The sequence below is a fragment of the Balaenoptera borealis genome, assembly GCF_965194805.1.
Source record: "Balaenoptera borealis genome assembly, chromosome: 3".
In the NCBI taxonomy this organism is placed as follows: domain Eukaryota; kingdom Metazoa; phylum Chordata; class Mammalia; order Artiodactyla; family Balaenopteridae; genus Balaenoptera; species Balaenoptera borealis.
In genome coordinates, this window is record NC_138866.1 from 65,794,922 (window position 1) to 65,821,003 (window position 26,082).

General features: G+C 37.2%; 1 protein-coding gene and 1 long non-coding RNA gene across 10 annotated transcripts in view; one reads left to right on the top strand and one right to left on the bottom strand.

Moving 5' to 3' along the window:
- The window catches only part of ARHGAP5 (Rho GTPase activating protein 5), a 77,855-nt gene extending 54,215 nt beyond the window's left edge, over nt 1–23,640 (bottom strand). For 3 of the 9 annotated variants that reach the window (XR_014242304.1, XR_014242305.1, XR_014242306.1), the window contains exons 1-2: nt 23,139–23,340; nt 7,059–10,946 (exon numbers count right to left, since the gene is read on the bottom strand). Coding sequence is in view for 4 of the 9 variants with exons in the window: in XM_082384061.1 (XP_082240187.1) it covers nt 7,059–10,778 (3,720 nt within the window). In the remaining 5 variants the exon portion in view is untranslated. Of the gene's footprint in view, nt 1–7,058; nt 10,947–23,138; nt 23,343–23,512 lie in introns of those variants that run through there. The other 6 variants (XR_014242302.1, XR_014242303.1, XM_082384062.1 and 3 more) reach the window with 4 other exon arrangements.
- The window catches only part of LOC309625139, a 479,966-nt gene that overhangs the window by 344,933 nt on the left and 108,951 nt on the right, over nt 1–26,082 (top strand). The window lies entirely within an intron of this gene.

Here is a 26,082-nt window from a genome sequence, read left to right on the forward strand (position 1 = left end):
TTCTGAATTTGAAGAGTAATAGATCATGGTCAACCCAACAACACAGAACAAATTCAAAGAAACAGCAAATAGTAAAATGCAGGCAGAAATACTCACATTATATATCCACACTTACGTCATACCATAAATTGATGTTGCCAGCACCAGAAATGCTACTAAAGAAACCAATTTTAACTTTATGAGAAATTTCAGAAACACCTTAGAACTAATCAATCAGAGGTAGAACATATTTAGCCAATATGAAAGCAATAAAAATCGTTACTAAGACTCCTAAGTAAATGCTTTCCAAATGAAATGAGAGATATGAAAGAACCAAAAGTTTCACTAACCTTGATGAAAATATAAAATATGTTTAATTTTCACCAAAATCAAATGTACTAGACTGAATTCCTGAGAGCAGAGCCCATGACCAAGTCATCCCTGTATCCTTAGCTTTGGACAGTGTTCAGGCATAGAAGGCATTCAGTAAGATGCTTGTTGAATAAAACAACAGTTTCCTTGAGTCAAAATAAATGTAATTATTTAAAAAAACACATAAATGGTTCTTTCATTACCACTACAAAAACAAAGCTATATACTCCTACTGACTTCAACTGATCATAGTACAACATACTATGCTAGGCCATGAAGATCAACTATAAACAACATATAAATCTAGCCTGCATTAGACACTGCAGTTTTCATCCCTTAGAAATTACCCGAATTTGGGGGAAGCCAACCTCACCCAGAGCTCTAAAGGCTCAGGCCTACATTCAATAGCATAATTCTCCACCCCTGGCCAGACTTTACTGGTCAGGAATGGATATAAGACCCAACTCACGGCAATGAGGCTGGAAAAGATGCTGGTTGAGGAATCTGGGAAAGCAGTTTTCTCATTCTTCTGATCATACTTCCTTTATAAAAGTGACCCTCACTCTCTCCCCTAAGGAAGTGTCTGCAAGGTAATAACGTATATAATGGGCACCCTATTATCAACTGCCCAGAAATATAACCAAGGTACTCCCCCAAAAATAGGTGAAAAATAGAAAACCTGAAACTGTCGAGCAGTTCAAGACTTTGTTAAACGACTTAGCTCATTAAACAAAGTGCAAACTACTCTATCTGTATCTGATCTGTAAGTATTGCTCTTCCTATAGTAAGCTCTTTAAGCATCCAATTTTTATTTAGCTTTAATTATAACTCTTTCAAGAACCTCAGATGTGAACACTGACAGTCAGTTAAGTGACTGTCAAGAGGTTAAGTGATATACACTAAAAATAAAAAGCAAACTTACCCTATAACTTATACATTTTGATATAGACAAACAGCAGTTCATCACAGACATATTTTCATATATTTCATTACTTTTATATCTGGAATGAACAATCTATAAATCAAGAGAAAATTCTGGTCACCACTGTTTGGCTGACAGTATTTTCAAAAGGCATTTTACTTAATAAAGACTGTAGGTTCTAGAAGTCAGAAGTCAAACAATTCTAAACTTAAGATTTACTATACTCTAAAGGATCTACCCTATTAACAGCTTGGTATCCATTCACTATCTACTAATATTAAATTAACATCTTCGACTCAATATATACATATAGATATCTCTTCAGTTTTTTTGAAGAAAACATACCTATTTTGGTATTCTTCCCTAAACAGGCTCCAAACCCTAGTATAATGGCTAAAGCAGCAGAATCTTCTAAGATACTATCTGATAGAGGGGTTTAATAAGAAGGGACCAATAAAATACAGAGATAATAATAAGGACTGGATGGAACATTTGAGAGTAAAATAGGAGTTGGTAGTTGCTAATATAAATAAGAGGATGAAAAGATTCATGACCTGGAAATAAGACAGGAAAACAATTTTAAAGAAAAGCTCAAAATGAAAAATCATTAGAATACCAGCTTATTCTAATGCACCACAAAATTCACAAAGTATTCTACTATTTACTATCTGAATCAAGCTGACAGCACTGAAATGGATACTGAAGAAAAAACAAACTAGCTTAAACACAAGTATACCTCACTTCATTGAATGGATGTTAACAACTGGCAATTTTATCAATACAACTCAAATTTTCTCATTCAGTTCATTCTCTTAAGCACTATTTTTCAAGCACCTGTTAAGTTACGAAGTCAATTCAGTAGGTCACAACCAGCACCTCTTTTTTCACTGCAATAGACTAGAAAATCAAAATAACTTATAAAGTAGGTATTGTTTTGCAAGATTTCCTTTACATAGAAATATTTATGTCTATAACAGGTCATGACTTAAGAAAATCCTTGCAAATCAAGAAATGTCTTAGGGGTTTTGTTCCCACAACTAACACTAAACTCATTTTGGGGTACAGAACAAAAGATAATTAAGCATAAAGCCTTCTCTGATTGGCAGGAATGACAACTAAAGCCCACATTAAGAGAAACAGATCTTTGAGCCTTCCTTAGATGCCACTAATGCACAAAAGTTATAATTTTCCAATATCAAGGAATCTGAGAAAATATTCCTAGACTATAGTTCTCATCTTGGAGTCAAAGAATGAAGGTAAAGAGAATGAACTTTTCTCTTAGAGAGAAAAAAAAAAAAGAAGTAGTACATAAATTCAGGATCAGAAATCACAGGAGTATTTAATTTAAAAATGAGTCAGGAGACTAATCCAGCAAATGGGACAAAGGACTATCCTGAAATCCAGAGTATACTGGGATATTTCAGGCCTGAAGCACACTGTAATAGCATTTATTGAGCACTGGTGTATGTCAGGCACTTGAGACACACAGTTCCAATTTCTACCACAATTCCAAGGGAAACATTACAATTCCTAATTTACAGGTGAGGGAATGAGCTAAGAAAGGGTAAGTGGTCTATTTTTACTCTCCCTACCTTTAAGGATCCTCTCTGCTCCTTGGCTATTCAACATTGGTCTAGGGTGTGTTAGGCACTCCTCTGTATTCACTCCCTAGGTCATTTCATCTACTGCCATCTCTACTTCATTGTCTCCTAAATACATATCTCCAACTCAGACCTCTTCTCTGAGGACCTATATACCTAACTGCCTATTTGACATCTCCACTTGAACTCTAAAAGTTTTTAATTTCCATCCCTCCACTCCACACCTGGCAAATTTCCAATGCTCTACGTCAGGAACAGCATCATCACTGATTAAGCTGCACAAGCTAGAAACCAAGGATATATCTTTCCTATCTCTTTCATCATCTTTAGTCTTCCCCCACATATGCAATACGTTATCAAATCTTATGTATTTTAAGTATTTCTCAAATCCATCCCATTCTGTCCATTGCCACCACTCTCCCTCCCCACTCCAACTATTCAAAGCTTTTATCATGATTCGCTTAAACTACTGTAAATGCCTACTGGTCTTCTGTATCACTCAACCCATACTCCATACTGAAACCCACTGATTTCAGATCCACTAACTCTGTTAATTTCAATTTACTCTTAGGCTAAATAACAAAAATTCCTAACAGTGCTAAAAAGGTCTGCATCTAGTCCCTAGTCTCAAATCTCTCCTTGTATTATTCTCTCCCACAGATCAGGTATCAGCAAACTACGGCCTAGGGGACCAATCCACCCTGCTGCCTGTTTTTAAAAATAGCCATACTGGGCTTCCCTGGTGGCGCAGTGGCTAAGAATCTGCCTATGGATGCAGGGGACACGGGTTCGTGCCCTGGCCCAGGAAGATCCCACATGCCGCGGAGCAACTAAGCCCCTGCGCCACAACCACTGAGCCTGCGCTCTAGAGCCCGCAAGCCACAACTACTGAGCCCGCGTGCCCCAACTACTGAAGCCCGCGTGCCTAGAGCCCGTGCTCCGCAACAAGAGAAGCCCCCACTCACCACAACTAGAAAAAAGCACGCACGCAGCAACAAAAACCCAACATAGCCAAAAATAAATAAATAAATAAATAAAAAGAAGCCATACTCATTCATTTACATATTGTCCATGCCTGCTTTTTTTTACAGCAGATCTAAGCAATTATAATACAGGAGGTATTACCTTCAAAGTCTCAAATATTTATTATCTTGCTCTTTACAGAAAGTTTGCCAACGACAGCTTTAGATCAATGACTAGCCACAGTGACCTCCTTTAAGAACATGCACATTCTATTCATTCAGCATTAAATATTCTTCCATCCACCCAACCATTCCCCTAATTAAGTCCTATTCATCTATCAGATCTGACAAAATGACAAGTCTCAGGGAAGCCTTTACTCACCCTTATAGACCAGTATATCCCAATTCAGATTAGCCACATTTCAAGTGTTCAACAGCCTCACATGGCTTGGAAGGACAGCTCCAAGTCAGAGGTCTGTGTATTTGGGAGCACTCTGTTCTGTTTTACTGGTAAATGTGCCTGTCTCTGAGCCAACAGCACATTACGTTAAATACTAAAGTTTTACATTATCTGATAGAATAAGCACATATATCATCACCACTCTACCTCTGCCTTTCTTCTTCAAAAGTGTCCTGGCTATTCAATATTTGGTTTTACTATTTACTCTTCCGTATTTGTATTAGAATCAGTGCAAAATTTCTTGAAAAATCTTTGACACTTTGAATGAAACAACACTGAATCTAGAGATAAGTCTGAACAGCAATAACTTCTTTATGATAAGCCATATTCATGGACAGGAAGGCAATAGTTACTCCATTTATTTAGATCTTCTTTAATGTCTTACAATAAAGTTTTATAGTTTTCCACACGGAGGTTTGCACATGATGTTACAATTACTCCCAGGCACTTGATAATCTGCCATGCTTTCATAAATGGTGTCTTCTCTGATTATGTTTTCTAGTTGTTTACTGCTGATGTATAGAGATGCAACTGACAATTACTGATCTTACATGGAGCAGTTTTGCTCTTTTATTAATACTAATAATTTATCTGTAGATACTTTTTGGCTTTTACATAGGCAATCATATCATCAGCCAAGAGTGACAATTTTGTTTTTTCCTTTCCAATGCTCATCCTTTTAATTTTTTTTCTTATCATACTGCTTTAACTAGGATCTCAGTATAATACCAACTGGAAGTGGTGATGGTGTGTACATTCTGTCTTGTTCCTGGTTGAAAAGGGAATCCATTTCCCTAATTAGGATGATGCTTGTTGTAGATTTCACTTGTTTGCATATTTATAGATACCTTTTCTCAAGTAAGTTCTCATCTGTTCATAATTTAGTAGCTTTCTCATGAATTAAATTTTATCAAGTGCTTTTTATATACATTGTTGGATTTTTTTTTTTTTGGTATTATATATTCACAATCCCTTATGTAAAACCCTTAGGGTAAGATATTTTAGAATTCAGAAAATTTTAGTCATCATCCCTACTGTACAGTACAAAAAACGTCTATTAGGTAACAACCCCAACAAACTGTGGGTCAGTACCTGTATTCAAATACATTAATACACTTGCAGTGAACTATATGGATATTCACTCTAAATAAGACAATGCTTGTATGTAGCCTCACACATTAGTTCAAGTCAGGTTTTCCCACCAAGAACAGGGTAAATCAGATTACGCTGCCAAGTTCTAAACAAACTTTTGGTTTTCAGAGGTTACTGGATTTCAAAATTGCAGTTAAGGGTCTGTAGACCTGAACTTTATTTAGAATTTTTGCATGTGCACTCATAAGTAAAATGGGACTATAATTTTCCTTTCTTATATTATCCTTCACTGGTTCTGGAATTAAGAATAGATAACTTCAGAGAATGAATTAAAGAATGTATTATCCTATTCTATTTTCTGGATTTATAGAACATTGGAATGATCTGTTCCTTAAAAAGTCTCCTGTAAAATTACCTGGGTCTGGTATTTTTATGGCAAGATGTAACTACTACTTCATGATTTATTTAATAGTTACAGGATTATTCTAAACTTTCTTGTCGAGGAGTTTAACTTTGTTTAAACTTTCAAATTTGTTGACATAAAATTGTTGATAGTATTCTCTACTATCTTATTAATCTGATCTATCTGTAATTATATTCACCTTTTCATTCTCAGTATTTATGCCTTCTCTTTTTATCTGATCAATCTTGCCAGATCTTTGTCTGTAATTTTCTAGTCTAAAAAATGTTAACCATCATCTGAGCCGACAGTGAGCTGTAATCTTTTTGCAATGGCAACATCAAAGATCACTGATCACCGTAACAAATATAAGAATAATTTAAAAGTTTGGAATATTGTGAGAATTACCAAAATATAACATGGAAGCAAGTAAGAAGTAAGCAAATGCTATTGGAAAAATGGTGCTGATGAAGACTTGCTTGTTGCAGGGTTGCTAAAAACCTTCAATTTGTAAAAAATGCAGGATCTGAGAAGCGCAGAAAGCAAACTGCAATAAAACAAGCTATGCCAATGTATCAAATTAATATTGCAAAACTGGTAGATCAAAAGGGAAAAAACAAACAAATGGGAAGCTTACAGACAAACAGAAAAAAATGAACAAAATCAGGCTTCCCTGGTGGCGCAGTGGTTGAGAATCTGCCTGCTAATGCAGGGGACATGGGTTCGAGCCCTGGTTTGGGAAGATCCCACATGCCGCGAACAACTAGGCCCGTGAGCCACAACTACTGAGCCTGCGCGTCTGGAGCCTGTGCTCCACAACAAGAGAGGCCACGATAGTGAGAGGCCCGCGCACTGCAATGAAGAGTGGCCCCCGCTTGCCACAACTAGAGAAAGCCCTCGCACAGAAACGAAGATCCAACACAGCCAAAAATAAGAATAAATAAATAAATTTAAAAAATAAATCACTTTATATCTGAGTTTCTGCAGAGAGAATACACATATTCAGCTAGAACTTTTATGCTGAAGAATATGAAATCAAACTTCCACCCCAAATAAGATAAAGCACAATAAAATGTAATAAGTAACAAAAAATAATCTGCCCTCACAAAATACTCAGAAAATTTTAAAAAGCTGTCGATTATATTTACTGAATGACACAGGCAGCCTAAGTTCTCACTGATGTCAAATCCATTCTCTTAAAAAATAATAATTTTTTAAAAGTCAAAAGCAAACATCTTTAGAAACATTATGAACCATACATTAAACTTACCTTTTTATCTTCTTTTACTTTGTGGGTTTTCTTCTTCATTTTCTTATCATCTAACTCCTGGTCTGAAGTGATTGCAGGATTATCAATACCACCTTTCCAAGTTTCAACAGGAGAAAGAAGTGGATCTTCTTCACTTCCACGATGTCTTCCTTTTCTTTTTGTTTTAGAAGTGGTGAAAGCTTCATCATCACTTGCATCTGAATGCGTTCTTCTGTAGTATGACTTGGCTTTACTGAATAGGGTTTTAGATTTGTATTTGTACTTTGAAGGTCTCCGTTCCCCATGACTTTTTGAGATTCTATCAGAAAATCCATTTTCTTCATCTCCTTGGGTGTTATTCACAAATGAGTTTCGAATTTTAATAATGCGATTCTGACTATCATCTGGGACAACATATATCTCATCAGAATAGCCCTTCTGTTTGAAAATTGTGTCAATGGGTTCTGAATAGTTATCTGAAGGATCCATATCTTCAGGATGTGCCAAAGGCACCCGGGAGGTCTGTTTTCTTGGATTTTTACCAATACCAGCTTCAATTGTTTTTAAAAGGTTTGGATCCAACTTTTTCACATTTGTCTTAGGTACAACTGGTTTAGGTTTAATAGGTGGAGGCACTTTATGGTTGCGTTCATGGTCATGACAGTTTGGTGTGCTGTGAATAGGATATTCATTTCCTTCCAAATCTAATCTATATCTGGACCGGTCACTAGGTGTTGGAAGCAACTGTACATCATCCCCAATTGGACTATAAGGAGGTGGTGCTTCTGTATCATCATCTGAATCAGGGTAGTTGTTATAGGGAAAACAGTCTCTGGGAGATGGCAGGAAAACATCTTCACTTTGATGGGTTGATTCCCTTGTATTATCAGATAAATAGGAATTTTCTATCATACTTTTTTTCTCTAGAACATCACTGAAAAACAGTGTAAAGACCTCAGTTTGCCGATGATACTGAGATAAAGAATACAGTGCCGTAAATTTAGCAGTGATCTCAGTTGCAATGTGTTCTCCTTCAGTCATTAACTCTTTGATGGCTTCATTTTCAAAAAAGTCTGCTTGGCTGTCAGTAACTGCCACCAGCTGTACAGGAATGGTGTCCTGAACTTCTGACAGAAATGCTCGAAGCATTCCCATTGATGCTTTCCGTTTGGCAGAATAAACTAATATATACCCATGAACCAGTTCATCTTTCCTTACTCCAATTGAGGAATGGTATGATAATATTGTGATCTGTATTCGCCTCCTTTTTTCACCAATGATTTTATCAAGCATTAGTGAATTATTCTGTCCAGCTTGAGCAGCACTGCAAGAATGAGAATCAAGGAAGGGTGAAAGAATAAGATCCACACTAAATGGATCACCACACATGGCACACATGACAATTCTCAAGTCAGCTTCTGATACATCCTTATTGGTGGGAACTGGGCTCACCACATCTAAATTATGTTTAACTGATTCTAATACTCCTCTTAGAGCTTGCTTTATTTGGGTTTCATTAAATTTACGAGGATATGTACCAGCAGGTACATCTACAAAAGGACATTGTAACTTGTTTGCCAACTGTTGCCCTTGGTGCCTGAGAATTGGTAGATTCTTACTAATAGAATCTCTCTGATTAGCCAGAATTAATGTAAATGGAAGGTTAGCCATATACTTATCTTTTCTGATCTGAGAAGCTTCCGTTCTTATTTTTCCGATAAATTCCCCAATAAAATTCAGTGACTCAATGGAATTAAATACACAGAAGCACCCATGTGGTTTAAAGGCAGCAGTCCACAACTGACTCAAAAAGTAAGGCGACTTGGCATCAACGGGCCGAAGATCAAGTTCATAAATTTTTCCATCTAAGGCATACTCATCATCAGTGGATTGTGTCCTTATCTCATTTGCTAGTTCTTGGGAAAGGCCATCCTTCCCTAAAATGAAAAGGTTAACTTTATCTATATTGGTACTATCATGATACAACCGTAAGCGGCCATGATCCAACTGTAAAAGACTGCTGGCAAGTAACTGCTCTACTTTAATGTCTGTACAGTTTTGGCCACTAAGACATGTTTCTTTAGTGGGATGATAAACAAATCCTATATGCTTAAGTAGAAGAGACTCCCTATCAGGTGCAAGTTTCTGTAAAGCTTTGTATCTAGGTTCTTCACTCAAAACTGTATGAATTTCACTCATTTTATCTGAACTAGGTGTTGCATTAAGATCTAAATCATAAAAAAGTTCAGAATGTTCAAAAAGCATTTCCTGAAACTCTTCTTTGGCTTTTTCAACTATTTCTCGCTGATGCCTACCATACACCTCTTTGCTATCAGCCTCAGTGATATATTTGAAGGCTTCATCCTCCATAACAAAGCACATAACTTCCTCCCATGGCTGCCCAGGTGAAATAAACTGAATTTTTTCCAAAGTCTTCTTGAATTTTTCCTTCATTTCTACCCTCCTCTTCTCTGATATTAGATGTTGTACATGGTTCTGATAGACTTTTTCAGCTTCTAAAGTGCTCAGAAGGTCAAATGGGATCCGTCTATCATTAATTTTATCTATATGGTCAGTTTCATCCCAAGGTGTTTTTTCTAGCACCACAAAACATAACTGAAAATCTGCTCTCTTTTCCATTAACTTCAAAGCTTCTGACCAATTCAAATGTTCAATCTCTTCTAGGTTTGGCAAAAGAGTGTTAAAAGCTCTTGGTAAAGTATTTATATATTCTTCTCTTCTTTTTCTTATATGTTCCTGTTTAAGTTGTTCTATATGTTTTGAGAACGTATTTCTGGCCTTTCTTGTTCCCTCTAAGTTGATGTAGTCCTCATAATCAGGATGATTTTTCAATTTGTTACTAACAGTTTTCCAAGTTGCATGATAATCTCTCACAGTCTGCACAAGTTTTTCAAACTTATCTGTTGCTGTGACAACAAGTTGTCTCTGCGTTTTATAAGCATCCAGATAGGGAATAATTTTAGGCTTGCCACGAGTTTTATCCAGCATTTGTACCAGTGCAGTGAAACATGTCTCAATGTTGACATTAAATCGTGCAGATGTTTCCACTACAAGAAGGTTCTTTTTGTTTGAAGCAAATGCCTGAACTTCTCTAAGATAATGATCCACACATTCATCACATTTAGTTGCTGCTATTATTACAGGTTTTTTTGATTTTGATAGTTGGACAAAAAGGTTATTTACAAATTTAAGTTGATCATCAAACTTCCTATTGCATCCCTGACTTACATCAATGCACAATAAAAATCCATCTACATTGAGCTTCCCTTCAGGCATCTGCTTCTGTTCAAAGTCTTGCTCCAAGCCTAGTTGATCAGTGCAAATGTACATTAGTTTTTCTGCTGACTGCAATTTAGAGGCAGCTGCACGTTTTATATATGGTTGCAAATTCGTACTCCGATGAGGCAAGAAAGTCTGGTCATCAATGAACTCAGTTTGTTCAATGACATGAATTTTGCATTCTACTCCATCTTCACCACTTTGTGTTATGTCACCCCAGTACAAAAAGTGATCATTGTTTACTACTCGTCCTCCAAAGTCAATGGTGCTAAGCACAGAAGTATGCTCTGGATAATATTCATCTGCTTTTGAGCGTACAAATCTATTGCACAAACAAGACTTTCCAACTCCACAGTTACCTTTGTCTTTTTCAGTCCCAGAGAGTCCAACTACACTGATGGTATAGGATGGGGGGCGAGGCTCTTTGTTTTTTGCCATCATAACTCTCTTGTCATGTCTCTACATTCATAAAGATAACCAGATATACTTCTCATTCTGAAAATAAAATCATCTCAAAATACAGATCCCGAATTTCAGAACTATATTTGGTTCTTTGTATTTCCCTCATTTCTGTGCAGAAAGGTCTTCAAGATCATATGGATCATCTTCCTAGAAAGAGAAAAAGGACAAATCTTAATCATGAATTACACATGTCGAATTATATACATATTAAAGATGTTCATAACAAAGCACCAGACAAGTTAACAATGTTACATGTATTTTAAGAAATCACCAAAGACAGTTTATGATTTACTGTTATAAATGCAAGATGACCTCAAAATTTAAGGCAAATCTAACAACTAAAAAAACTAAATACAAATTTTAATGTGATCTTACAAACTTTAAAATAAAACCCTCTTAACCAAATGTGCATTTTGTTTCTATTTCTTCCTATGAGTTTGAGGAAACAACTAGTCCTTTCCCCTCCCTCAATTTTCCTGCCTTTTCTGACTGGAGGCTGGCTATGTTTGACGATAACATACTAGTTGCGTTAACAACTCTCTCACAATTTTAAAAAACTATCTGCTTTCTATAACATGGCTTCTCAAAACTTATTCCCTAAAATGGAATTTCGTATGAATTTAGCAAGATTTTAGAATTAAAAAAATTTTTCAAGAAGTTTCAACATACTCCTGTGAAATCTATCAAATTTTATATCTAAAACCAATTAAGAATATTCATATACTTAAACAAGGAAATAGAAATAAATGAACAGTTAATACAAATAATGACAGCGTTTAACTAGATCAATGCTTCTCAAACGATCTAAGGACCAACTTTTATTTCATATCTGTAAGTCAATTTTTAAAAATACAATGAATGAAATGTTTAAAAAATCTAGGTCCCAGTTTCTTATTAGATTCAAGAGACACAAAATTACTATCAAATTGTTTCTAAATGTTTTTGATTTCTGCATTTATTCTCTCTCAGAGTATTTACAAAGAGCTCACAGATCACATTTTGAGTAGCACAAAGCTAAAGAATTTTACGATTATATATTTGAGAAAATCTTTTAGAATTATTTGATATACCAACAACATCAAATAAACTTTAAGAATTGCATGTAATTTAAATTAGGTTATTTGTGTGGAAGCAATGAATCAGTCTCTCACGAAGGTTTTATTTGGTGATTCTTCACATTCTTTCGAGGTGAAGGAAAAGCAATACATCATTTCTACCACATCAAAATTTCACAAGGAAAATATCCAGTCATGTACATCAACATATGTGAAAATTATCTTCAATCCAGACAAAATAAAAGAATAAAAAGACCATGAGGAAAAAAATAAAAGGTGAGAAAAGAAGCACTACCTGCCCCCAATATGTGGCTTCTCCACTACCCTCAAAATTGCAAGTAAACATCTATTTAGGTTGTGCTGCACATCTGCTATACTAACAACTAATGGTAAAGAGAAATTATTCTTGAAATTTAAAATTCTAATATTTCTAGTACAATAATATTTTAAAATAAAATTTCAGATTTATTCTTGTATTCTGTAAGTTTATCCTACCAGCCTCAACCAAATATTAATTTTAACAATATCAGCCATCTGATATTCAAGCAAAATGTTTATTAGCTTCAATTCGGTAATAAATAAAATATTGCCATGTTGAAGGAGCAACATAAGTAGTAGAAAACCATGAGTAAATAGAACTGATTTCAAATTCAACTCCTAGTATTTACTAGTTTATGACAATAGTAAAGCCCTAAACCTCTTGAGACATGGTTCCCCCACCTATAAAATGGGGCTGCCTATCTATACAAATTTAAGAACTAATTTTTTCTTTAATGTTAAGTGCTTAGCAAAGAAAAGGATGCTTAATAAATACTAAGTTCTGTTTTTAAAATTTGATTCTTAGAACCAAGGAAACTGTTGAAGATTTATAAAAAATGATGTGATCAGACTGGTGACTTACAAATATTTATCTGGCAGCAGTATATACAATAACTAGCAGTATAAGAAATTAGGGCAGTCCCACTCAATGCTCTTAACTCTCTTTCATTAAGTAAAAATTTTAAAAGATCTTAATGTGATCAAACTGAATATTTGCACTTAGCACCAAGTTTTAACATTCTTTACCTAAACTGCATAAAAGAACAACTGGGCTACTTAATGGATATTTACTGAAAAGACAACAGTGAACTAACTGGATAACAAAGTTATAAACAGTGATAAAAAGGGAAATTAGTTTGTGAAAATAGCATAGTGATTCATAACTAACAATTAAGAAAAAAAATTGAAAACACAGTGGAATACAAGGTCTATCCTTCTTTCTTACTAAGCAAGCAAAAAATTGCAGAAGATATCCTTTTAAATGTACATCAAAAGAAAACATAACCAGTGATTACTTTGGGGAATTTTTACATTAAACAGTACAAACACTGGAACTACATATAGCTCTTTATTAACTCTTTGGTAGACAAACATCTATTCTGAAAACTAAGAGCAATTCAAAGACTGTCCCTTGCTTTCCAGCTTAAGAGACACAAAGTTGTTAATAGAAAGGTAACAATACAACGTCATATGGACCTGAATATTGCAGAAAAGTTTCAACTACAAATCTAATCCTTGTCATAATGGTCACATCTTTGTTAATATTTTTTACATATACTTATTGAAATACATGAAAAGAATCATTCATGCTCTCCTAGAGCATAAACCTCAAAAGACTGAAATACTTTTCTATCTAAAGTTATAGAGCATAAGAGTAGAAATAAAAACACTATCACAAAATCAATTTTTAAAGTTTCAGAAAGAAAAAGGCCTTAAAAGTAAATGAAGATGAGTGGAGGCATGAAGTCTTCACTCTTTCATCAGTCATTGAAAACTGGAAGGCTTTTTATCTAACAGACAAAAAAAACCCTCTATTATATTGAGGATAATTTTGAATACTAAGGCTTCAACACATCCTAATTAATTTGTTAGTGGCAGTCTCTGAATTACAAATACTGAAGTTTAAATTAAAAATAAGGTAGCTTTGGGTGACATTTATGGTTAACAAACCAAATTCACAGTAAACTACCAATTAGACACAGTGAGGAACATCCATATTCTTTTTTCTAACGATGCTCTCAGGCAGGCTACCTGCTGGTATTCTGAAGTCAGATCCAGAGTTTATGTCATGAGTCACCATATAGTGATTTTCAATTTCTGGTGGGAAAATTCTTTCATCTAGAGGTGGGAAAGAACGCTGGGCAAATAAATAGTTGCTCTCTCCGACTCTTCATCAGAGCAGTGTCTTCTTTATTTGATTTACAGGTTTACTTAACTCAGAAGCTAAAATTTATAAAAGTGTTTTCAGATTTTTTAAATGTTTCAGAAATCCTAGACCAGAAAAAAAAAAATTGTTGCCATCCTGCCCTCAAAAAGATTTTACCATTTGTTTGAGTGAGTATGCTATTACCACCTCAAGGGAGAAAGACAGCTCTCATGAGATTGGCTGTAATAGGTCATAAAGAAATTTACTTTCAGACACTTGGATAGTTTATACATACATGAATTATCCACTGGCCCTCACTATCCAAGTCAAAACTGCCCTCATTAACTAACCAAGGTAATTTTTCTTCTGTGCTGAGAAAAACAGAATGCCTTCTGTTTTTTTTGTTTTGTTTTGAGTTCCCACTAATAAGCTAATGGTCAATATCTACCGGCAGGCTGTTTGATTTAATTTGAATATTCCTTTCAAATATTTTTAATGGTAATATTTGACTATGTCAATCCAGACATATCTTTTCTATTTTTGACATAACTATTTTCATATAACTAAAAATACCTCGTTTTCTCTAACATCTACTATCATGCTGATTTTTGCTCATGAAGAAACCAAGAAAAAACAATGACCTACTCAAAGTTACAGGGTTAAGATGAGTCTCTTGATGACCAATCTTTACTTTCTTAAGCAGTAGTGCTGCTTTTAATAGTTTGCAATGCAGTTTCTCATCCTGCCTTTAAGATTATCCTATAAACTTTCACTTCAAGGAAATGTTTAGATTAAGCATCCTTACAGAAATTAATGACAATGTACAATTTTTGAGTGGAACTGTCCTACAGTTGTCTGCTGCAATGAAGCTATCTCTACAACTAAGTTTTCTGAGATATTTTAAGCCATTCAAACATAACATGCTCCTTTTAATGGAGTTTTAATAACATGAAGTGGTTTTCTGCAAAAAAAAAATGTTTTTAAGTTCTATAAGGGATCTAGGAAACTGAAAAGATTCTTAGTAATTCTGGATTTAAACTAAATTTTGTTTTGTACCTTTTCACAAAACTGTTGCACTCATTATTCAATAAAAAGTATATTTTAAAAACTATTTTACACTTTTAAGTTACCATACTGTGTCAGGAAATTCTTGTTGGCCCTATCTTCAAAATACATCCAGAATTTATTGCTTTTCACTACCTTTATTGCTATAACTCTGATCTCATTCCACTGTCATCTCTGGCTCTGGATTATTCCAAAGGCTTCTAAACTAATTTCTCTGCTTCCACTCCTGCTCCCCTTCCCCAGTCTGTTCATAAAGCAGCCAGAGTAATTCTTTTAAAACGTAAGTCAGACCCTTCCTTTCTTTTGCTCAAAACTCTCCAGTGGCTCCTAAAAGTAAAAGCCAAGTCCTTTCAATGGCTTTCTACAAGATCTACCTTCTCCAGCCCTATCTTACTCTCTGACCTACTCTCATACTATTCTCCCCATTCTCATTCTATTCCAGTCACAGTGAGAAACCCTGAACTGTTGCTCAACAAGCTAAACATATTCCTACCTTTGCACTTACTTTTCCTAGTACTCCCCAAATTCCCCTTTGCTTACCCTCCTAACTTACTATACAACTTACTTCTTTATTATCTGTCATTAACTCTATCCCTCTCCCTGCCCCACTCCAGGTTTAATAAAGATGCACAAAGGCACAAATCTGTTCATTCCATCATCTGGGCTCCCAAGAGCCCAGAACAGTCCTTCCCACATAGTAGCTATTCAACAAATGCATGAATGCTAATAAATATTAAAATCAAATGTTCTTAAATCTTCGGTTAAAAAAAAAAAAGTAAAGCATGTTAGGTTTACTAAATAGGTGTCATGATTTATTAATCTAAAAGATTTTCTAAAGCTATTTATGGAGAAAATATACATATATTCAAGGTCCCAAAATTTTTTGTCAAAAATTAAGCCATCAGAATAAAGACTAACTATAATCTATAATACCGTACAGGCATACCTCGGAGATACTGCAGGTTTGGTTGCAGACCACCACAAGAAAGCAAGTATCACAATAACGTAAGTCACATGAATTTTTTGGTTTCTCAGTGCATATGAAAGTTATGTTTACACTATACTGTAGTCTACTAAGTGTGCGATACCATTATGTCTAAAAAAACAATGTACATACCTTAATTAAAAAATAATGCTGTTGGAAAAATGGCATCTATAGACTTGCTCTACACAGGGTTGCCAAAAACCTTCAATGAGCAAAAACACAGTATCTGCGAAGCGCAATAAAATGTATGCCTGTATTCAGCCAGAATAATCATCTAATTTTTATTTTTGACACCTAAAAATTTTTTTAAATCACAACTATTTACTACAGAAAACATTTCAAAGACCTAATTACGCAGAAGCAGCAGCTCTGTAATTATGTGCTCCATCTTCTTTAAGTCAAATAGAGAAAATATCCCTTAAATAAACAAATATTCAAGACAGAAGCAGATCCAAGCCCAAAGGTGATCATATATTCCACAATCTTAGGTAAACTTATCTAGAATAGTTTGAGAATAAAAACATCAACTGTATACTAAAAGATGAATATGGCATAATATTGTCTTAAAATATACTTTTCTTAATGTTGCTAATTCTCAATGACAAATGTATGCTGTAAAAATTAGAAGAGGAAATGAAAAAGTCATTTTAACATATAAAAGATAACTAAGTAAACAATGTTAACACCTGTAGGAGAGTCAATCATATTCCATGTTTTCTTTGACCAAGGTTTGTACCACATAAGCACACTATCTTAAGGTTGAAAGGAATGCTAAAGGCATCATTCCTATGAATTAGTCTTTACTGAAGCATATCTTGGTAAGATTCAGGATAAACTGTTAGGATGGAGATTTTGTTTTGTTTTTTACCATATTCCTAGCACTCAGATCAGTGCCTGACACACAGCGCGTGCTCAAGTATTTGATGACTGAATGAATCAATCTCCAGACTCGGATCCCAAACCACTGGACAATCTTGAAGTCATATTTGCAGTCACAATTAACAAAAATCACACACCATTATGGGTCCATAAGGTTTAGCACAGCAGAATATTCTAATATAAAAAGTCCAGTATTTTTTCCAAGATCTTTAGTCTGCTCATTAACACAAACTATAGGTTTATAAACATTAAGCCTGAAGGGTCCCTTCCAGAAGGGTCTCAGTAGGCAGTACTCTGAGATCTCCCCAAAACCTACTCAGCAAAGGTAATTTTGCTTTTATCCATTTTTATCTTTTGATATTTCAAGCATTTATTGTTTGAAAAAGTTTCATTGCAGAAAATATTTGAAAAGCAATGATGTAAACTATTCCCTAGATAGATTAACTGCCTATCCTGTTTTTAATCCACACTTTCCTCTAACAACATGTTGTCTCTGAGGACTTGGTGTCAAAGTTATTCTAAACTCTTCCTAGTCCATTTCCTTATTCTGTGATGAAAACAGAAGAACCAACAGTAACCTCATTTACATCAACCTATGTAAGCAACCCATTAAGTACATACTGTGCTTAGCTACTATTTGCTTAGCTTTATGTCAGAAGTTTTGAGAGTACAAAGGTTATGTATAGGAAAGTCCACTAAGCCAGGCTATGAATATGCTCCCTTCCAAGGTCTGAGTCCTTTCTTCTCACTTTGAAGAACTGAAAGGCAGGGGGAAAGGGCATAATTTAATGTTTGTTATTGTAATGCTACACAGGAGGGAAAACAAACTACATTAAGTTTAACAATATTCTTAATTATGGGAACATTAGGGAGTCAAATAAGAATCTCAAAAAGGGGTATAGACTAAAAAGGAGGTATGGATTTCTTTTAAAAGGCTGAAAAACACTTTCCCCACTATTTTTAAGAAGCTTTATATATAGTACCATAGCTGAGGCAGTGTGCTATACTATGGAACTGATAAATGTAATAGGAATTCAAAGAAATGAAAAATCAGTACAAATTGGTATAGGTCAGGGCTTGGAAAACTTTTTCTGTAAAAGGCCAGACAGTAAATATTACAGCCATAGACAATACTTACAAAACTGATCATTGGTTATTTATGGACAATGAAATTTGAATTCCATATAATTTTCACATATTTCAAAATATTATTCTTTTAACTGTTTCCTCAACCATTTCAAAATGTAAAAAGCCATTAAATGAAAACAGGCAGCAGGCTGGATTTGGCCCAGAGGCTATAATCTGCAGACCCCTGCAACAGATTAAAGGATCTGAGTAAACTCTGAAAACAGACTGGATTTGGATTTTAAAAAGAAGTCCTTCCTGGTGTGTGATTAGGGTGGAGTGGCTGAGCACAGCTGCCATGCTGGAAAGTAGAGACTTATTTCTTATTTATTTCTGAAGATATAAGATCTATAGAAGGTCTTCAAGGGCAAACATGAGTTAGACTTTGTAATGAGCAATAAGAAGCCATTCCAGATTAGACGTAGAATACAAAATTGGATTTGGTAGGGCACAATGCCCAAGAGATGGACATATACTAGAGGCTTGAAAGCACCTGAACTATCACAGAACTGAAAAGAGCAGTCCAAGACAAAGATCTTGGTGACTGGCTGCTAGATAAAAGAAATAAAGACAAATGAGTCAATGTTTCTTAAAGAAAAACTAACCAGTCTCAGCAACAGATGGTGCTATCACTTGAGTTTCAGGTAACAGTATTACCAAGACAAATGAAAATACAGAAATGAAATGAGGCAAAGTCAAGATCAGTAACATCAATTTCAAGATCATAAACTTTAGAAAATTATTTAAGAGACCATTTGATTTAACACTCTTTGTAACAAGCATCCAAAGATTTACAAACTTACAGAGAAGAGTAGAAATCTGGATCTCAGTTTCCCAGATCATAGGAATGTTAATTTTCTACTTTCTCTTTAGTAATCAACCAAAATAAAAATAAAGGAGCAAATAAAAAGAGATACATTATCCTGACTCTGGAAAGGCAAGTATAGAAAGAAACGTAAAATATTGGATCACAATATTGGATCACTAGGAAGAAAATAAACAAACTATATACCTTAACAGAAGCCAAAGAATGAGTTTTCCAAGGCTGTTTGACAATGCCAAATATAATAACAAGGACAGTAATGCAGATGTAATTTGTTTATTTCCCGATTACTCCTCCTATTAACCTTGTGTTAACACTTTTCCCCAATCCTTCAATTTGGCCCACAACATACAAACTGATGCTCTTACATTTTTACCTTATATTTTCCCCTCACCTGTCAATTTATCCACACTTCCCCTGTGCTTTGGGTCCACAGTGTCATTAACTTGATGTCTTTTTTTCTCACTCATCCCAATCCTAGGCAACTTCCAAATGACAACTCCTTTATCTAAACTCCTTTACACCAATTTTTAAATCAATAGGTACTACCTTGTATATGGCTCTTCTACTCTATTTTTAACTGGCATTTAACTATTCCTAAATTGTCAAGCTCACTCCCCACCAAAGCTGTAAGCTCCTTTAAGGGAGCAATATTTTATATTTCCTTTTACCACTCACAGTGCCTAGTTGCTCAATAAAATACTGGTCAGGGATAATAAAATAGACTAAATCTAATACGAAGCTAGAAAAATAAAAATTCACCTTTCCATTAACTCTTCATGATGAAAAGCTTGAGAATCTAACCAAATGGAACATACCAGTCATATTTTAACCCTAAAATTACAAAGTTATGCATAATTTTTTCCCAACAGTCTAATTCTAAGGAGTAAAACACATAGACATGACCAAATATTAACAACCTATTTTATCTGACTGCAAATCTAAGGAATCGTGGACAGTCAACCTCCAAAATACAGTGAAAACAAAAACAAAAACCTTTTTTGTCTCTCTTACATTCAAACTCCTATTTGCAGTCAAAACATCCAAATTCAAATGCTTCTTCTGTAAAGGTTTCCCAAAGAGGCCCTGACAGAAACAGTGGTTCTCTTTTCCGCATCTCTTGGTATTTGTAACTATTTATTCCTGGTAAAGTTACTACTAACTTATCTTGGTACCCCCAAGGCCAGGCACACAGTAAGTGCCAAAAAAGATAATCTGAATTAATGAATACAAATTGGAGGCTTTCAAAAAATTTCTAATGCAGATGATTTCTTTTTTCAAAGGAATTTTTATATTTAAGTATTGATACAATATATTTAATAGACAAAAATAAAGGCTGCCCTGGTTTTGAAGGGTGGGGTATCAGAGGAAGTCTCAAGACATCCAGCAAAACTCCATAAGGGATCCAAGGAACGGAATATGAAAACCAATTAAAGTTCATACTTAAAATTCTTAGCACTGAACTATTTTTTCTTAATTTTCCTAGTTTGAGAAAATTATCAACAACCTTCACTTAAACAAATAGGAGCTTGATTACTCAAGTCACCAAATAATGGATCACTTTATAAAGTTTCTTCACAGTTCTTTAAAAAGCCGAATTCCCTTGGTGTATTTCAAATGTATTTTACAAACATCCTTTAGGAACATAAGACATTACTAAAACAGAACACTATACAGCGCTTCTTGAGTGAACTATATTACCTGTATCCTTCCTTGGTGGGCAAAGAAAAAATTAGCCCAAATAAATAGTTTTAAAAATAATATCTATGGAAACTGAAGTTGTGAAAATTAAAACATTCTGTAGCTACCAAGAAAATCTCTATTATGCCATTTCATATTTAAGAAGCGAATACTAAAGGCAACACTTACCTTAAGTCCTGCTAACGATGAAAAAGTAAAAGTTTAGTAAGCTCTTCTTGAGAAATAATTTTTTCAATTTAAAAGTGAGTTACAAAACTGTTTTTCTAAGCTGTGCCACAACTTCAATTCCAAAAAAAGAATGCAAGTACAGTATTTTATTCCTTAAAAAATCTTAACTTTCAAGGTCAAAATAATTTTCTCCAAAAGAACAAGTGTGCAGATTTAAATCTGCCTTTCAAACATAAAAACATGGGGGTGGGGGCATGGTTTGAAAACATTTAGCATAAGTACCATGTGACAGAAGTAAGATATTAATTTTGCAATACAATTTCTAAATGGCTAAACTAATTTAAATGTGGGGAGAGGTGCTAAAAAATTGATAAAGATATCAGATTCTGTGACAATTCTTTCTCATATCACAGTGTAACACACCCCATTCCCCAGTGCTCTTAAAATTAACGTACAAAGAATGGTAAGACATGCTGAGGTGGGTTAAAAAAAAATGTAGCCTACACATGACAACCAAATTGATTGTTAATCTAGTAACCTGTATTGCTCTAATTTTTGCTTTAAGTCAATCTGATCAATAGTGCTATTTCTTGAAAGTTAAATGCACAGGTATTCCCAGCTTTTCAGTCGTGTATGTTTAGTCACATGCTCCAAGGCCTATGCAAGTTTCTGGTGATCTGCATTTACCAGTCTCTTCCTCTGATCTATTGATGCTACAGATACAAGAAATGTGAGTCAATTACAAAGAACACAAGAAAAAGACAAAAATGAGAAAGCAATTTAAAATGGAAGCAAAACCTTAATCTGGAAACTGCCTAGCAGGTTACCTATATGGTATGTCCATCTAAAAACACTAAATAAGAGTACAGTTTTATCACATTAAAGTCAAATAAACTGGAATTGACAGCAAAACACTTCCAAACACATTTTATTAACATATCTTACTTAACTAAATATTTTTCTTAAGAGTTGAATCTAGATCACATTTTTGTTAAAAGAACCATCTTAAATGGAGACTTAAGAGAAATATTCCCTGAAATGAAGGAGAACATCAATGTAAATAAACACTCCCTAATATACTATTCAAATTGAATACTGGTTTTGGATTTGTTTTAAGTGGAGTCGACAAACCCCGCCCCCCCAACACCTGTAGAAGATAGCATAAGCAAAAATCAGTAAATATAGCGATGTATTTCACTGTTTTATACCTGAACACTTTTTAAAGAATGATGTCGTTTCCTACCAATCACAAAGGCAAAAGCCAATTATCGCTGGGAATTTAAACTTAAAAACGCGCGTACACACCATCTGCATGCCTATTTTGGCCTAAATTTAAAACATTTAAATTCCCATATATTCAGCATGGGCCCAGACTGGATTTCTATCATATTGTAAAAGCATAAGCTTCTCCCCTACAACTTTCTCGAAATTTTACTAAACGTCCTGATAGTTTGCCTTGACTTTAGAGCACCTTTCAGCCTCAACTGCACCCAGAGCGTCCACCTCACTTGCATTTCTAATAACGCTGGAGAGGGAGGGTGTGAAGGAGTGAGTGTATTTATGTGTGGATAAGTGCGCGCGCGCTCCCGCGCAGCTCCCCACCCCCACCCCGATACTTTTCTTTAGTGGAAACAGGGAGACTCTAGAGGTTATTCTAGCGAGAACTCAGTATCAAAGGCTCACCCAGTCGCAGTCAACCCTTAGGACTCTTGTGTTTTGGTTGCGCAGCGCAACTTCTCATATCCTACCCCGAGCTTTAGGAGCAGACGCGAAATTGGTGAACAGAACCCAGAGAGGAGTGGGGGAGCGAGGGGAAAAAAGTGAAAGGGCCGATCCCCCAGAAAGGCGCTCAAGTTTGCAACGAGGGCTGTGTCTCCGCGAATATGCGCCCACCCCCTCTCCCCCTTCCAGGTGGAACTCGTTAACAGCAGCCACCCGGGCAAGAGACACGGCCACCTTCCTCCCCCACGCACCATCCGAGACCAGAGCAAGTGAGAGCGGCGGGCGAGAGCGGACACCCGGCGGGGCCCGCGCGATCCCCGGCCGCCACCAGGCCTCCGCCAACCCCTGCCCCGTCACCTGTGGAGAAAGCGCCCCCCCCCCCCCGCCCACGGCCTCTCTGTCCTTCACGCCGCCCGTATCCTCCCCGCGGCAGCCGCTCCCCGCCCCGGCCTGCGAGGACCGAGCGCGGCGCCAGGCTCCCCTCGGAGGCTGCGGGGCCCCAGCCCCTTGAACTGGTTACAACCGGCGGCGGCGACCGAGCGGGACAGAGGGCAGCGGGCGGCTGGAGGGTCCCCGGCGGGGATGGGGCGAGCCGGCAGGCCCGGAGGAGCGGGGAGTCGCAAGGTCCTACCTAACACCGTCGGTCTCCTCCGTCTTCTCCTCAACGGCAGCGGCCCCGGCGGTGGCGGCGGCAGCGACATTCCTGGGGAGCGCTCCCGCCGCCGCCTCCTCCTCCACTCTCTGCTCGTCTCTCTTCCCCGGCGCGCTCACCGTGCGCCGCGTCCCTTCAGCCACCTCCCCCCGCCCTCCCCAACACACACGCCCCGAAACCTCAAGCCCTACGGCTCCCGCGGCCGGGTAACCCACCCTCCCTCCCTCCCTGCCACCAGCGGCTGCCCCGTCCCTCCCCCTTTCCCCGCCGCCCGCCGCCGCGCCGGGCTCAGTAATGGCGGCCACTCGGGCTCCCTCGCGCTGACGGATCTCTCCCTCTCTCCCGAACTTTACCTCAGCATCTCTCCCGGCGCGCACCGCCGGAACGCACGCGCGCGCGCGCGCTGCCACACACCCGGCCGGGGGCGGAGCGGCGGCGCAGCCTCGACGGGGCGCGCGCGCGCGCAGCCACAGCGTCCTCCCCACAATCCCCCGCCCCCGCCGCCCTCACCTCGCGACGCCTCCCGCGCCGCGAGCCCGGCTGGGCCCCGCCCCTGCCCTCGTCTCCCGGGAGCCTGGGAAGGCGCGAGCGCCCGAGAAGGAGGGAGGGAGTGAGCGCGCGGGGCCGCGTCCTCGCTCGCGTCCCGGCTCCCCCATTGGCTTCTGCCCCTCCCCCTTCTTCCTCCGCCCCTCCCACCCATTGGTTCCCTCTCTTACTCCATTCCTTCTCACCTTTTCCCTTTTACCCATTGGCGTGAGTGTTTTTCCTCTGCTTTCCCCTTTCTCCGTATTCTGCTCCTCCTCCGTCCCATCCTCCACGCTTTAGAAGCTGCAGACCATGCAGCCCTGAGCACGGTCGTCTCCAAACCTTTCCTGCTTTCTCCCTTTCCTTCTGTTCCGGTTTCTGGCCGTAACTGAGAGCAAACCACAATACTGAAAAGGAACCTGATATTGTGTTAGCCGTTGCAAAACATCGCATGGGCACTGAATGATTCTCGATAAATCAGCCTACGGTCTCTGAGCGTTAAAGAATTCAAGAGATGAAAATATGCGCCCAAGCTCGTTCTCAGGGACATACTTGCCTGTATGCTCCTGTGTGTGCAGCCAGTTTTCTGCCTGGGATCGCTGGCCAACTACAGACATCACCCGCCCGGGACCTGGTGCCATACTCACCCAGAAGGCAAAACTCCGTGGGAGCAAGAAGAATCCATTTCGCCGTCGACACCGCACAGGGACGGAGGCAGGCCCTCGGTTTAGTCCATTCTTATGGAAGTTGAACGAGATGCCAAGACATAGGGCGGATTTTGGGGTGGCCCAGAAGACCCCTGCTCACACCACTACCAGCCCAACCTTAGGAACCATCGGCCACCTGGCTTTTATTATACTGCCTTAAATACATTCAATATTTTTCGAGACTTGTGGAAATCTCACAAGTTTGGGGGTACACTGAGCTTTCGGTGTATCTCTCATCTGGGCATTGGCATTGAATGGTGGAGAAAGGACGGTGGAAGAATGCCTTTTCTTTTACCATTGAAGAAACTGAGGTCTTGTGATTTTCCCAAGGTCATCAGAATCCGTCTTACACAGAGGTCTTAAAATAGCTGCCAGCAGATGAAAGAATGAATGAGCAAAAAAATAAATCTACCCCAATTTGTTGTTAAGTTTAAAAGAAAGAAGTAACGTGGGGGAGAATTTCTCTTTGGGGATAGATTTCCTGCATTGAAAACAGTTCGTCATCAGTAAAGTTAACATATAAAAAAAAAAGTCTTTTAAATTCAAATTATTCTGTATTTCTTATGTTACATAAGGTACTGAAGTTAGCCAAGGTTGCTTTTTAGTGTTATAATGATGCAGCTGCTTCCAACCAGAAGTACATTTCCGGTCTGTCAGTAAAGAAAAACAAAAACTGCCTTTTGGTAAAAATCTGTTAGAAAATATTTGTCAGTAAATCTGTCACAATATTCCAGCAGAAGTTCTGTTCATTTCTTCCACACCCCTGCCCCTCTATTCTCCATATTTCTCTAAGGTAAACTTAATAGACAAAAGCAGAAGAGATGTTTAATTTCTCTATATGTCTCTTGCTCCCTAAGTTTAAAAAGGTGTGACTAAAATTACTCCAATCACTCCCTCGCATCTGAATGGTACCAAATAAGTTAAGTAAGGTACGTAGGTACTTATTTCTTTCAGTTACAAACCATAGGCAGGGAAAAAGGACACTAAAGAAAACTTGCAATGAAAGAAAATACAGAGAAAAGGAAGAAAAAAGAAGAGAGGAGGAAATTTCGGAGAGTGGATCCATCAAAACATGGTACTAAAGCCTTACATAGCCACACCACTTGTATAGGTTGGAAAGTTCGTGCATTTAAATGCATTTTTTGACCTTTGTACTAAAAGTCCTTAAAAGTACAAGAAGCCAATTCAAAGCCATAATTTTGAGGTTGAAATGTTAAGTACTATAAGGTGTCCTAAAGATATTTTAAAAATTATTTCCTAAATAATCAGAAATTTCATAACCATGGACATGTATCAATATAAACCAAAGTCAAATCAGGGCTTTTAAAGGTGTTACTTTCTTTACATAATACTGTTTTCTTTAAAACAGGACATGATACTGAAGAATGAGGACATAATACTGGAGGAAAAAAAGGACTTTTGAAATCTCATTTTCTCATAATGAAGACACCAGAAAGTGTAGGGGGAAAAAAGTCATGGTTTTCAAAAGATTATTTTCATAGCTGGCATTGTTTTTACTTCTTAGTCCTCCTGCATCATCCTTCTTGATTTAAGGGGTCTGGAACTTTACAGCTTTGCTCCTTATTAATACTGATATACTGGTAAACTGCTTAATAACTAACAAATTTGTATCATTTTTATGTTAGTACCTGCCTCCTCTCAAAAAAGAAAGCATACAGTTTTCTGTATAC